At 47.2% G+C, this 15337-nt stretch overlaps 1 protein-coding gene across 1 annotated transcript; it reads left to right on the top strand.

The window, feature by feature from the left end:
- The first annotated feature begins 1242 nt into the window (after positions 1-1242).
- LOC120660533 (protein ALTERED XYLOGLUCAN 4-like) lies at positions 1243-3050 on the top strand. The gene is made up of 2 exons (XM_039939097.1): positions 1243-1580; positions 1618-3050. The coding sequence occupies exons 1-2, from the start codon at positions 1450-1452 to the stop codon at positions 2879-2881; spliced, it is 1395 nt and encodes a 464-aa protein (XP_039795031.1). The 5' UTR covers positions 1243-1449; the 3' UTR covers positions 2882-3050.
- The last annotated feature ends 12287 nt before the right edge of the window (positions 3051-15337 follow it).

Below are 15337 nucleotides of genomic sequence, written 5' to 3' on the forward strand. Positions count from 1 at the left end.
TTTATCTCGACAAATGATCAGTTGGCAGATGGTCTGACCAAAGCTCTGTCAGTTCGGAAGCTTGAAGATTTTCGACACAATCTCAACTTGTGTAAGTTGTGATTGAGGAGGGGTGTTAGAGAATACATTAGGCAAATGTCCTTTGACATATTTGTTTGTGGTGACAACCTGAGGTTATTCGGATACTAGAGATAGATTGTAGATGTAACAAACTCTTGTATAGATATTTGTACCGAACCAATCTAGAGTTGTTGTAAGCCACGCCAAGGGCTCTTCTTTGCTCATATAAATATAGCACGCTGCCTCCTGCGGGAGGTGAGAACGCTTACCAAATCCTGGTTGCTTTCACGACAGGCTTAGAAGAGAAGGGGCTCAGGGGAGGCAGGCCGTCCAGGCACTCGGGATGGTAGGAGGGCAACTTTAGGGTTCTGGCTGTGGTGGAGGCGGGCGGGCCAAGTCGGGGCAGGGGCACTCATGCCCGAGCTGTGGAAGGAAGAAGAGGGTGGAGTTGTGGAAGGAAGAAGATAGAGGGGGAAGGAGAAGAACATTGCTGCAATTAGTCCTCAAATTACGTTTCTTTCCCCACCCAAATCTCAATAAGATGCGTTCATCCGATCCATTCATTTCCTATGGGCACGAGCCGCTAGGTTTAATAGATCCGCATTGGGTTGAATGGCATGTGCACCTATTTTGGGAGCTTAGCTCTCGATTTAATCATCATGTATTGTTGTATCTCCCACATATCTTTTTTTTCAAACAATTATCTCCCATAAATTTTGCCACATTGTATTGGAACAAACGATCTGCTACCTTCGTCCTAAATTATTTTATATATCTAGATGCATAGTAACTTAAAAAAAATAAAATGACTAATATTTTATTAGTAAGGCAACTTAATCAACCCATTAGGCCATTGTACACGCTAGTTGGTCCATCTGTAAGGCAACCCGTTGGTAATCTACTCCCTCCTTCCCCGTTTATAAGGCATGGTGGAACATGACACGGTCTTCTAAACAACACTTTGACCATTTATTTATCATATATTATATCACTTTTGATTATAAACTTATAATCATTGTAAAATATATTTGATTATGAATCCAATCATATGAAATTTGCATTATAAAAATAAAAATTTAATAGTCAAATTATTGGTCAAAGATGACAATGTTTGAATCTTGATATACGTGTATGCCTTATAAACAGGGAAGGAGGGAGTACATGGCAATTGCCCCTTGATCCTGTCCACTAAAACTCCAACTACCGCCCATTTCCTCTTCCCAAATGAAACCACTTTTTTTTTAATGACCAGATCGCCGACCCTCGGCTCTAACCTGAAATCCTGAACAGCTACTTCCCCATTTGGTGGCCATTTCAGCCCTCATCGCAACTCTCGTCACTCTCACCCAGGGTGGAGCTGGATCGATCCCGGATCCTCGATCCCGTCCCATGGGCGCCTCCACTCCCCGCCACCATTCCAGCACCTCGTCCCTCCCGCGACCCCTCCTCGCCAAGCGGATCGTCACTTTCGCGCTCTACGCCCTCATCCCGCTCGCCCTCCTCCACTACCTCGTCTCCCTCCCTTCTCCTGCCCATCAGACCGCCGCCGCCGCCGCCGCCGCCGCCGCTACCTCCTCCTCCCCATCACCGCCGCGGGGGCCCAAAGTCGCCGCGGGGGCCCAAAGTCGCCGCGGGGGCCAAAAGGACGCGCGCGGCGCCGCGGTGCGACTACTCGGATGGGGCGTGGGTGCGGAGCGCGGCGGCGGCGCTGTACAACGGGACGAGCTGCGGCGGGACGATCAAGGCCGGGCAGAACTGCGAGGCCCACGGCCGGCCCGACTCGGGGTACCTCCGCTGGCGGTGGCGGCCGCGCGGGTGCGCGCTCCCGCCCTTCGACCCGGCCGACTTCCTGCGCCTCGTCCGCGGCCGCCACGTCGCCTTCGTGGGCGACTCCCTGGCGCGGAACCAGTGCGAGTCCCTCGTCTGCCTGCTCAGCTCGGCGTTCCCGGCGCACCTCGTTCGCGGCGCGGGCGGCGGCGACGGGGACGGGGACGGCGACGAGCTCCGCAAGTTCCGGCGGTGGGCGTTCCCGTCGCACGACGCCACGGTGTCCGTGTTCTGGTCCCCGTTCCTGGTGAACGGCACGGAGAAGGCCAAGGGGGGAGCGGCGGGGCTGGACCACAACCGGCTCTTCCTGGACCAGCCCGACGAGCGGTGGGCGGCGGAGATCCCTGGCGTCGACGTGGTGGTGCTGTCCGCGGGGCACTGGTTCCTGCACCCGGCCATGTTCTACGACCGCGGCGCCGTGGTCGGGTGCCACCACTGCCCGGAGCCCAACCGCACGGAGTCGGGCTTCTTCGGCGCGTTCCGCCTCGCCGTCCGCGGCGCGCTCCGCGAGGTCGTCCTCCGCGGCGCCCGGGCCCAGCAGCGACAGCGTGAGCGCCGCCCGAAGCTGGCCGTGCTGACGACGTTCTCGCCGGCGCACTTCGAGGGGGACTGGGACAGCCCGGCCGCGTGCGCGCGCACGGAGCCGTACGCGCCCGGGGAGCGGGAGGTGGGGTACATGGACGGCGAGATGCTGCGCGCCGAGGCGGAGGAGGCCGCGGCGGCGGCCGCGGACGCGAGGGCGCGCGGGGCGGGCGTCACGGTGGAGGCGCTGCGGGTGACGCGGATGGCGGCGCTGCGCGCGGACGGGCACCCGGGCGCGTACATGCACCCGTTCCCGTTCGCCGGCGGCGCGAGGGAGCGCGTGCCCAACGACTGCGTGCACTGGTGCCTGCCCGGGCCCATCGACACGTGGAACGAGATCCTGCTGCAGCTCGTCAAGCGCTGGGCCGACGGCGCCGGCGCCGACGCCGAGCCCTCGTCCTCGTCGCCGTGAACCTAGTTTTACCACGACAGATGGAAGGGCTTGATGGGCTGCTGAGGTTTATGGGTGGTGGCAACAGTTTGATGGGATGGCTCTGCCGTTCTTTCGCGCTTGTTGTATTATTGTTTTCCCGTCTAAGGAATGATGGGATCTGGAATTAGAAAAATCCGTTTAAGGTAAACTCCGGGTGCATTTTCGTAACCAGTACTGGAGCTACATTACCATACATTACCATTGGTTAAAGTTACTCTCTCAGTCCCAAAATAAATACAATTTTACTCCCTCTGTTCAGAAATAGATGCAATTGTAAAGTTCAAAATTTGTCCAAAAAAATGCAACTCTACTCAGGGTCTGTTTAGATGAAACACAAAATTTTTTTCATTGGAATCTTGCTAATTTGAAGTACTAAATGAAGTCTATTTATAAAACTTTTTGCACAGATGGGTTGTAAATCGTGAGACGAATATAATGATGCTAATTAATCCATGATTAATCAATAATTAGCTGATGGTTACTGTAGCATCACTGTTGCAACATATGGATTAATTAGGCTCATTAGATTCGTCTCGCGATTTACAGCCCATCTATGTAAAAAGTTTTGTAAATAAACTCCATTTAGTACTCTGCATGTGTCGAAACATTCGATGTGACGGTTTTTTTGCGTTTACGGGGTTTATGGGGTGGGAACTAAACAGGGCCTCACATGAGACAAATGAGGCCGTGTTTAGTTCCCTGGCGTGTAAACGTAAATTTTTTTTACGACGGAATCTTGCTAATTTGAAGTACTAAATGAAGTTTATTTATAAAACTTTTTACACAGATGTGTTGTAAATCGCGATACGAATCTAATGATGCTAATTAATCTATGATTAATCAATAATTAGCAAATGGTTAATGTAGCATCACTGTTGCAAATCATGGATTAAGTAGGCTCATTAGATTCGTCTCGCGATTTACAGCTCTTCTATACAAAAAATTTTATAAATAGACTTCATTTAGTACTTCAAATTAGCAAGATTCTTTCATAAAATTGTGTGTTTTTGCGTTTTTGTGTTTACGGGTGGGAACTGTTTGCCTGAGTCATGAAAAAAACTTCAGTATAGTACCAGAGGGAAAATAAAAGGCACCGTTTCATTTTTTTTCTATTGTTGCCAGGAGACACACGTCCACACCTGATACGTGTGTAGGAAAAAAAAGTCTTCCTGTTCCGTCTCTGCACCCAGAAAGATCTAGCGCCCTATAGAACTGCTCACTGCGTCCGCTGCCCAGGGTGCAGCGGTCAGAAATTTTTTTCCTTGACACAAGGGGTATTTATGTCATTTTACCTCTTCCTTGGTTTGTGTGAAAAAGTGTAGAATTGTATCTATTTATGCATGGAGGGAGTAGAACTAAACACGTAAATCAATGTTAGATGTAAAATTATAAATATATTTTTTATCTTTGATGATGTGTGAATGAGGTGTTAGTTGTCTTTTGTGAGAATCTTTCGGAAACTTACTTGTCTTTTGTGATAGGTTGATCAAAATTAATATTTTTTGTGTAACAAATTTTAAACCCTACGAGTACTGCTCAGCATGTGAGTCATGTGACACGGCACCGTGATTCTGATTCTCTTGGAGACGGATTCACACGAGACGGATCCAGTGCGGATCGGGTCGCGTTCGCACCGCGGTGGTCTTGCGCCCTGTTCGGTTTGCTATTTTTTGAAGCTGATTTCACCGTAGCAGCTTAATCAATAGTATTTTGTAATGTAAAAAATAGCGGGCTAAATTATTTAGCGGAATCCCTTCTAAAAAAGTAAAAGAGCTATAGCGAAAACTATAGCGGAAGCTAAATCATTTAGCGGAATAATAAAATAATCAATAATTACATACAAATTTAGAAGAATCATTGGTCTAACACTCTAAAAATAGACTCGACACATATCTGGACTGTCCAACTGTGCATATACTGCTTTGTCTATGATCCACTCTAGTTATATTAATTTTTTATTTCTTTTGAAAAAATCTTTAGCGGACATAGCGGTCATTTATTACCGCTAAATCCTGTAAAACCCCCTTTAGTGGACATAGCGGACAAATGTTGTATAGCGTAGCGGTAGGTCTCCTAAAAAGCTAATAGCGGGCTATTTTGTACATTGGTATTTTGTGTGACAATGTGGTACTGTAGCGACTGGTACTGTAGTCATGTAGCCACCGTACCACCAGCCAGCCATCCGAACACGGCTTTGCACTTTCGCGTGATCTTCCGTTAGACCGTTACAGTAGATCCCAGGCCCCGTTGTACAGACGGTCAAACCGGCAGGGTTAACAAATGGAAATGGAGACGCCGCCGGCATCGACCACGAGGGAGGGACCGCATCTCAAAACCGCCCGGCTGCGTCGGCACCTCGCCAGCTGCTCGAGATCGCGTGCCGCCGCCCATTGTCCCCGCCTCACCGGCGCCCTACTAGGTTGGTAACTCCAGGGCCGCTGCTCGCCAGCGCCGGCTTGTCCTGCCACGAGTGCGACGTTGTACAGAGAGAGCGAGAGCCACCGTCCTTGTAGTTGTTAGATTTGCCCAAACTTAATATTAGTGGCATGTTATCCAGAATCTTAACATAACCTAGTTCATGACAAATCAATCTAATGCGGAATAAATGGTAATCATTATACCAGCGTTAGCAGTAGCAGCAACCATTTACGCCTGATCCGTAGAGAAAGTAGGCGTTCTTGTCGGTGTAGGAGATGCAGCAGCGAATCGGCGTCCTTCGGACGCCAACGGGAGTGCTTGGCCTTCCAAAACCCTCCAGTGCCTTTAGCGATCAGACTAGCGGTGGCTAGGGTTTTAGATTGAGATGAATGTGGTGATTAAGGTGCTAACCACGACCTTATATTTATAGGCACTGTGGGGCTGGGGGCCAGCCTCTGGAAACAGGCCTAATGGGCCTGCTGATCACAGCCCATTAGGGTTTTATCATTAGATTTCCTTAATCATGTTTAGATGGTTTAAACGCTTCTTTAATAGTGAAGATCACAAATATCTTAACTGTAATTTATTTCCAACATTCTCCCACTTAATCGAATGGTTAAGGCTAATGTTCGTATCATAATAATGTTCACCCTTAGTAGTAACAGAAAGTACCGGACCAATGTGTCGTCAGTAACTTGATGCACTACTGGGTCCCCATTACCCACAGTCTCACTGAAACACCTCGGTAGAACGCTTATTCGTTAGTTAGGAGTCATAATGGCCATAAACCAGGACCTAAAGACTATCCACCAAACCCATATTAGTAATGTGCTGCTTAAACACGTTCGGTGGTAAGCCTTTAGTGAGCGGATCCGCTAACATAGAATTAGTTCTTATGTGCTCAATCTTAATGGTTCGATCCTGGCATCTTTTTTCACAACACGATACTTGAGGTCAATGTGTTTGGAAGCACCACTTGACTTGTTGTTACTCGAAAATAATACTGCAGACTGATTATCGCAGTATAACGTTATAGGTTCCGTAATGCTGTCAATTACCTTGAGGCCCGGAATAAAATTCTTAAGGCAAATAGCCTGTCTAGTTGCTTCATAGCATACGACAAACTCAGCTTGCATCGTCGACGCTGCAACTAAACTTTGCTTAGAGTTTTCCATGATATAGCTCCACCAGCTAACGTGTAGATATATCCTGATGTAGATTTCCTACTATCCACACATCCAGCAAAGTCAGCATCAGTATAACCCACAACTTCAAGGTTATTTGATCTTCTGTATGTGAGCATGAAGTCTTTAGTGCCTTGGCAGTAACGTAATGCCTTCTTGACACCAACCCAATGGACCTTTCCAGGATTTTTCTGATATCTTCCAAACATTCCAGTAGCAAATGCCAAGTTAGGACGCGTACAGACTTGTGCATACATCAGGCTTCCGACAGCTGAAGCATAAGGTATGTCCTTCATCTCATCTGATTCCAATTGGTTCTTAGGACATTGGGCTTCACTAAACTTATCGCCCTTCGCTAATGGAACAGATGTGGCCTTACTCTTATCCATATTAAATCTCTTAAGCATTTTCTCAATATATGCTTTTTGAGACAATCCTAGTACTCCTTTGGTCCTATCTCAGTGTATCTCAATGCCCAGAACATAAGAGGCTTCACCAAGATCTTTCATATCAAAATTGGATGAAAGAAATCCCTTTGTCTCATGCAGCATACGCTTATCGCTGCTCGCTAATAGGATATCATCCACATAAAGCACTAGAATTATAAATTTACCACCCTTTATCTTAGTGTAGATACAATTATCCACATCATTCTCCTTAAATCCGAATTTCTTAATCACTTGATCGAATTTAAGGTTCCACTATCTTGACGCTTGCTTAAGCCCGTAAATAGATTTCTTAAGTCTGCATCCTAAATGTTCCTTGCCCTTCACAACAAAACCTTCCGGTTGTGCCATGAAGATGGTCTCATCCAAGTCACCATTAAGGAACACAGTTTTGACATCCATCTGATGTAGCTCTAAGTCATAATGAGCTACTAGCGCCATAACGATTCTGAATGAATCTTTCTTAGACACATGGGAGAAAGTTTCATTATAATCAACCCCTTCCTTTTGTGTAAAACCTTTAGCTACAAGCCTTGCTTTGAATCGTTCGACATTCCCTTTAGAATCGCGTTTAGTCTTGTAGACCCATTTACAGCCTACTGGTTTGACTCCATTAGGAATATCTACCAGATACCAAACATCATTGGAACTCATGGACTTAAGCTCTTCTTCCATGGCCTCAACCCATTTGGCAGAGTTCTCACATGATACTGCCTCTCTAAACGAGTTAGGATCATCAGCTTTCCCAACATCATACATGTCTTCACTTAAGCATGTCTCATAATCAGGGAAAACTGTCTGTTTCCTAGCCCCCTGTGATCTTCTTAATGGTTCAACAGGCTGATGTGCTGGTTGAGGTGCAGAGGCACCTCGACAGGGTTCTCAACTTCAGCATTAGGCGCCATTTGCTCAGCTTGTTGTTCGCTCGCAGGCTCAGGAGCTACTTCAACAGGCGGAGCAGCGCTAGTACTCTGAACAAGAGGCGTAATCTGAACAGATGGTGTACTCTGAACGGAAAGAACAAACAACGGCACTAACTGAGGTGTTACTGTTTCTTGAATCACCGGGATGGGAAACTCAGGCCGTATTTCTTCAAGATTAATTTTCCTCTTCGGAAAGCTCCCACTGATTCCTGCATCCTCTAGGAATACAACCTGCCTGGTCTCAACGAACTTAGTGAAACGACCAGGACAGTAGAATCGGTATCCCTTAGACTTATCAGGGTATCCGATGAAATAGCAGCTCACCGTCTTATCATCTAATTTCTTTTGCTGTGGATTAAATAACTTAGCTTCGGCTGGACAACCCCACACACGCAAATAATTAAGCGATGGTTTCTTCCCAAACCACAACTCATAAGGTATTTTTGGCACGGATTTGGAAGGAAAACGATTAAGTATGTGTGCAGCTGTTTTTAATGCTTCCATCCACAGGTCCACAGACAAAGTAGAATAACTAAGCATGCTACGTACCATGTCCATTAATGTACGATTACGACTCTCAGCAACTCCATTTTGCTGTGGTTCGCCCGGCATACTGTACTGGGCCTTTATACCATTCTCTTCAAGATACTTAGCGAATGGTCCAGGTACTTGGCCGAATGGAGCATGTCTCCCATAATATTCACCACCTCTATCCGATCTCACTAATTTAATAGTGACATTATGCTGATTTTCCACTTCAGTCTTGAATATTTTGAATTTATCTAATGACTCGGATCGATCATGAATGGGGTAAATATAACCATAACGAGAGAAGTCATCTGTGAAAGTAATGAACGAGTCAAAACCATCAACAGACTTTACTGGGAACGGGCCACAAATACCAGTATGAATTATTTCTAATAGGCCCGAACTCTGAGTAGCTACTTTCTTAATTGTCTTAGCGAATTTCCCCTTAATACAATCAACGCATTGTTGATCTAATTCTGAGAGATCTAATGAATGGAGTATCTCTTCTCTTATGAGACGCTCAATTCTCCCCCTCGAAATATGGCCCAAACGACAATGCCACAATTTCGAAGAAGTCTCTGTAGCAGCACCGTCCAAATTAAACCGGCTTAAATGCACTAACCATCATCTTAATACTTAATCAAGTTACTGTGCACTTAAAACGGTGTAACCTGACAGGCTGTCGGGTAAAATCCCGATTAAACTACTGTACTCCAGGATCACAATTGCACTTAGACCCGTACGAAGACGAGCACAGGTGTTACCAGCATACATAAATCTTCAAATTAATTTACAACACAGGTTTTACATAAAGTCTTAAATACAAACAACAGAGTTCAAACGCACAGCGGAAGTTTAAAATTGAGTTCGAAATACAATACGATAGCTACGACGACGATAAAAGGTGAGCTCCACATCCTGCCCACCGATGTGACGCCAACCTGCCCAATCTTCACGGGGAAGACGGGGCCCACTCGACGGTCCAACCTGGAGGAAGCGGCTGTCCAATCCAGGAGGCACAGATCTCCTCGAAGTCCGCAGGGACACAACCTGCTCAGAAGGGTTACAACAACAGCCCTGAGTATACTAATACTCAGCAAGGCTTACCCGACTCTAGGTATACTTAGCCCATTACCTAGACATGCAAGGCTTTTTGGTTCTGGAGTTCTTTTGCGGAAATGCAACTAGGAGTGAATCCTTACTTTCAATATTTTAGCTCCGTTTAGTATATCAAGTATTAACTAAATTCGCCTAATCATCTAGAGCACACATGGTAGATTAGATTAATCTTCAGAACAACAGGTAAAGCATTCCATCGCTACCTTCCAATACTTATTCCACTTCTTGCTATGATGTGACGCAATGACCAAGGTTCTCTTAACCGAGAGAGACGGCGAATCGATCCGATTTAACCTTGCAAGGTGGACCTAACTCACACAACACGCGTAAACCCCGTCGGGCCACACACGTCAACTGTTCCCATCATCACCCCGACGTCTGAATCGCACCTGCCAAAACCCGGGTGAAGGGTCCCTCACGGCGAACTCCCGGAGAACCCGGAGGCGACATACTATCCAACACCCGCCATCATTCCACTCCCAGAGTAGCGAGTCGCGATTTAAAGTATCGTTGCAAATCAGGTAATTAGCTTACCGGTTTCGACTACCTCCTACTTCCGGCATGTGGTTAGTACTGTTCAAACTCGGTCATCAGGGCCAACAACGGTACGGTCCTCAATCGACACAGGCGGAAGTTTATTTTCTCATCTATTCCAGCTCATTCCCGCCCGGTCTCCAATTCTTTTTACTCATCAACGCATTTCCAAGCCAAAGCTAAGGGATCAAGGTCCTAAACTCGCGAGTGACAGCAATCACTCGACTTCTACCGAAAACCTATTTAGCAAAGCATTTCTATCGACACCTGCATACTAGTATAGGCCCACGGTACCTAGGGAAAACATGCATACTATGGTTCCATTCAACTCCTAGAACATAAATACACAATACTTAAATAAACATTGAATAATTTAAATTATGGTTATGCTCCGGGGCTTGACTTGCAGGTCAGCGGGGTTAACTAGGTCTCCGGGGGCGTGCTCAACGGCGTCCTCCTGCTGCGCTCCTGCTCGTGGCTCCTGGACCGGCTCAGCGACTAGCTCGTGGACAGCGTCGTTCGTGGCGTCTACACGAATAAAATATGTCATGCAACAAATTAGAACTCAGTGCAATGCATGAGAACCTAATGCGATAAAAAGATTAACTCAAAAAAAATAGCTTGAAGTGCTACCTTCCAAGAAAAACCACTAACAACCTTTCTATAAAGAAAAGAGCATGGCTAGGGCAAACTATAAGCAAAACCCTAACTTGCAAACATGATCTAGCAACACAATTAATCAGTGTAACGTGAAGACAGTAAAGCATGCCATAGAATTTTTCCAGCAATTAACGACGATCGAAAGCATTTAACTTAACCCTAGAAAAGCAATTAAACAACAAATAGATCCACACACTTGCACAAAGAACAAGCACCTGAAACTTTTACAGTGGATTACACATGTAAGGAGTAATCCACTGCGAATTTTTCATAAATTTTAGAGCCCTAGAAAAACCGGTAATAAATAAACTAGGTTAAACACAAATTGAATTTTCATCAGAGCAAAAGTGATAAAATACATGCTTAAGCATTTTTCCTCTGAAGATCATGATTTTAGAAAGCTAACAAAATTGGTTTGGCATTTTTTGCATTTTTCTGCGATTTTCTACGCAATTACAAAGTTTCAGCCGAGTTAAAGGAATAAATCTCAAAAACATAAAGATAAAAGGGGGCTGACAGCCGGGGCCCACTGGTCAGTGAGGCCGACCCGCCCCCCTCCTCTGCTCCCCGCGCGCCAGGCCGTGGTCGGCGAGGCGGCCAGACACCGCGGCGGCGGCGGCGGCCTGGCCCGCCCGCGGCTTGCCAGCAGTGCGGCCTGGCCCGCCCGCGGCCCAGGCGGCCCGGCGGGGCCGGCGCCCGCGGCGGCGCGCGCTCAGCGCGGCTCGCGGCGGGCGCGGAGGCAGGGCACGGCGGCGCGCGGCCGTTCCGGCCCGGCCGGCGGCGGAGGCGGCGCTAGGCGGCGGGGGTTGCGGTCTGCGGCGGCTTGCGGCTGTGGGGCGCGCGACGGTGGCTGGCGAGACGCGCGCAGAGCTGCCCGCGGCACGTGCGCGGTGGCGGCGGCGCTGCCATGGCGGCGCGGAGGCGCAGCAGCGGCGGTGGTGGCGGATTTCGGCGTGGAAAAGGACGGGGAGCGAGAGGAGGTGGCTGTGGTGCTCACCGAGGGTTCGTTTTCGGCGGGGAAGTGCCGTAGGTGGGAGCTCAACGAAGAGGGTGAAGCTCGGGTGAACTGCAATGGCGGCCGGGACGATCTGCGGCTCGATTCGTCGGAGTAGGGGCTCGGCCGCGCTCGTGGGTGGTCGGAGTGGGTGGACGGTGAGGCTGCGCAGCTCGGGGTGCGATGAATCGAGGCGGGGCAGCGAAGCTCGGCCAGTGGAACGTCGACGACGAGCTCTGCTCGCTTCCGCTCGCTGCTCCAAGGAAGGAGAAGGGGAAAACGGAACGGGACAGGAACCTTCGAGGCGTTCGCGAGGATAAGGGCGCCGACGCCGAGGTCGGGCGCGATTGCCGACGCGTGGAGGCGGCGCCGACGAGCACAGTCGCCGGTATGGCCGGCGAGCGCACCGTGTCGAGCACAGTACAAGAACATGGGAGGCACAGTAAAGCCTAGTGACAAATTTTGAATGATTTTGACCTGTTTTTGACCGGCCAAAACTCAAAATTTGATATGGGAACAAGAAATTTGGCCAAAATAAAAGTTGTAGAGGAAGAAAAGATCTACAACTTTTGTTTTGGGCGAAAATTGATTTGAGGCTCGGATCATGGACAAAAACGAGATCGAACACGGCTAAAATAGATGTTTACTAAGCGAACGCGATTAGCGTTAACGACGAATTTGAGTCCACACTTAGCGAGTTAACTCATGATTAGCGAGACGATTAACACAGGGGTGTTACAGTCTCATCATCACACTTACGTTTATGCGATACATCATCCACATTCATTGCAGAATAAACATTATCAAGAGAGAGCAAATAAAGATCGCCTTGCAAATGACCAAGGCCCACACTTAAATTATGAAATTTAATGTTCACACAGAGTTGCCAAACTCACAAATATGTCCCGACTTATCTAAATGCGAAACAGAAATAAGGTTTCTTTTCAAACTAGGAACATAAAGAACATCATGCAAACTAAGGTTGAAGCCGCCTGGTAACTCCAAATCGAAGCTCCCAATGCCTTCAACCTTCACTTCATTGCCATTAGCCATTCTTAGGCTTCGGTCCCCCTCTCTTATAGTTCGGATCGAACTGAATACTTGCAGTGAATTAGAAATGTGCACAGTGGCACCTGAGTCAATCCACCAAGTATTAGGAGAAAAATTCACTAAGAATGATTCATCAATAAAAGTTACATAATCAGTAATTGTACATTTGTTCTTAAGCCACTCCTTAAATCCATGGCAATCCTTCTGCTCATGTTTAGGTGACTTGCAGAACTTGCACAACCTCTCATTAGAGGTCTTCTTATGTGACACGGCCTTGCTCTTATGACCCTTAAACTTTCTCTTATGCTGTCTGCTGCTGCCAGACTCAGCCTGATGCTTAGGAGTGTTGCTCATGCTAACACGCCCAAAGCGCTCGCTGACTATGTTGACAACATCCCTCATCCTTTTAGCTTTCTGTCTTTCTTCTTCCTCAACACAGTAGCTAATGAGCTCAACCATTCTCCAAGTCGCCTTCTGAGTATTGTAGCTTATTTTGAAGGGACTGTACTGTACTGGCAGAGAATTCATGATGAAGTGCACCAGAAAACCATCAGAGATAGCCATATCCAGTGTTTTCAGCTTATTTGCCATGTCACACATGCTCATAATGTGCTCCCTGATTCCACTTTGCCCATCATACTGTGAAGTCAGCATCTTCATGATCAGGGTGCTAGCATAAGTATTGGAAGAACTCTTAAAGTTCTCCTCCACCTTGGCAAGGTATGCCTTGGCGCTCAGATCATTACCATCCTGATCCTTATCAGGAATAGCACCACAGATGGCCGGAGTGATCGTGTTCTTAATGATCATGTTGGTCATCCTGTCTGATCTCTCCCACTTCTCAATGGCAGTACGATCACCATTGAGATCAGCGGGCTCTGCTGGCTTGTCTTGACGTAAGGCGAGATTATACTTGCACACAGCAATGGCAACATTAACATCTTTATACCAGCTTGGATAGTTGGTACCATTCAGGGGCTCAATAGATTTCAGGTAGCCCGTCACTGTGTTCACTGAAAATCATGAGAACAATAACTTCATTAAATTCACAATTAAGATGCGCATAAGAAGTATGAAATTAATCCTACGATGGTCTGATTAAAATCATACATAAATTTCAATTTGCATCACCGATGGGGAAAACAAACGAAATTTATCATTAAAACTCGTAATTAAATCAACGATGGTCAGAATTAATTACAAGTGCTCTAAATAAACTTTCCGATGGTTCCATTTAAATAGAGTGCATCTTAATTGCTTATGGTGGATGAACATAATTTTTCATGAATAAATGCAATTAAAATATGATTAAAAGCATTTACATAACTCATGAAAATTAATTAACATAATGGTAGTAATAATAAGTGCAACAGAAATAATTAAAACCTTTAACATAACAACAATTAAAATTAAGCTTAAATCATAAGAAACAGTAAAAGAATAAGGCTTTAACATTAAATGAGCTAAAAAACTCATGAAAAACAGCCCAAAACATCCCCTTCGCTTGCGGCCCAAAATGCGCTCTCGGCCCATTTTGCTCATCCCGCGAAAACCCTAAGCTCGGGTGGATCTGGATCGTTCGTTTCGATCCGACGGCTGAAAACTTAATGCCATTAGTATAAAACATGGAAGCCCGGTCGGAACAAACCCTAGGTCCTCACTTTCCTTTTTACTTCAGCTTCCAGCTAGAGCCGCCGCAACTCACGCGGCCTCCTGCTCGTGCGCCTGGGCACAGGCGCCAGGATCAGCCGGCCGCCGCAATGGGGCGCACGACCTGCAGGCCGCCGCTGGTGCCCATGCGCGGCAGCAGAGCGCCGAGCGCGTCTGCGTGGGGCCGGCGTGCGCCTGAGCGCCGGCGCCCCTCATGGCGTGCCACGCGCCGCTGGCTCTGGCCTGCTGCCGCCTCTGGTGCTTGCGCCTCAGAGCCGCGCGTGCACGTCCTCATGTGCCGGTCTTCCTGATGCACCGCCGGCCTTCAAGGTGCTCCCGTGGGCCCTCTCGCCGGTGTGCGCGTGCGTCCTGGACGCGCGGCATCCCGTCGAGGGGCTCCACTAGAGTACCATACCTTCATGCCAGCGGCACGGCGATCCAACTCATGGTCGCCATCCAGGTAATCTTAGGGTTAGGGTTCATGAAAAATTGGGAATTTCTTATGCGATCTGAAATTTGCATTCTCCTTCTTCTCAAATGCTGACAGATGCATCTAGTCTCATGAATTTGGATCTAATTTGCGGAAATTAACTTAACAGTGACATAAATTGGGGAAAACAGTAAGCAATCTTAAACACTAACCTTAATTACTCAACTTTATCATGAACAAATCTTAATTAGCCTTGGTCTAAACATAAATTAACATTAAACATTAATGATTTGCATCTAATCCGAGACACTTAGCATTAACAGATCAAGATTAATCTTAAACATGACCTAAACCGAATTAGATTAGATCTAATCTCGTGATCAGAAACTTAATTAACCATGATTTATATCTAATCAAGCATGATTAACACATAAAAGCCATTCTGCAGGAGCTAATTGCATCTAAACCGTGATTCAAACCTTAACTGTGCAATAAGATC

The sequence above is a fragment of the Panicum virgatum genome, chromosome 2N, assembly GCF_016808335.1.
Source record: "Panicum virgatum strain AP13 chromosome 2N, P.virgatum_v5, whole genome shotgun sequence".
Taxonomy (NCBI): Eukaryota; Viridiplantae; Streptophyta; class Magnoliopsida; order Poales; family Poaceae; genus Panicum; species Panicum virgatum.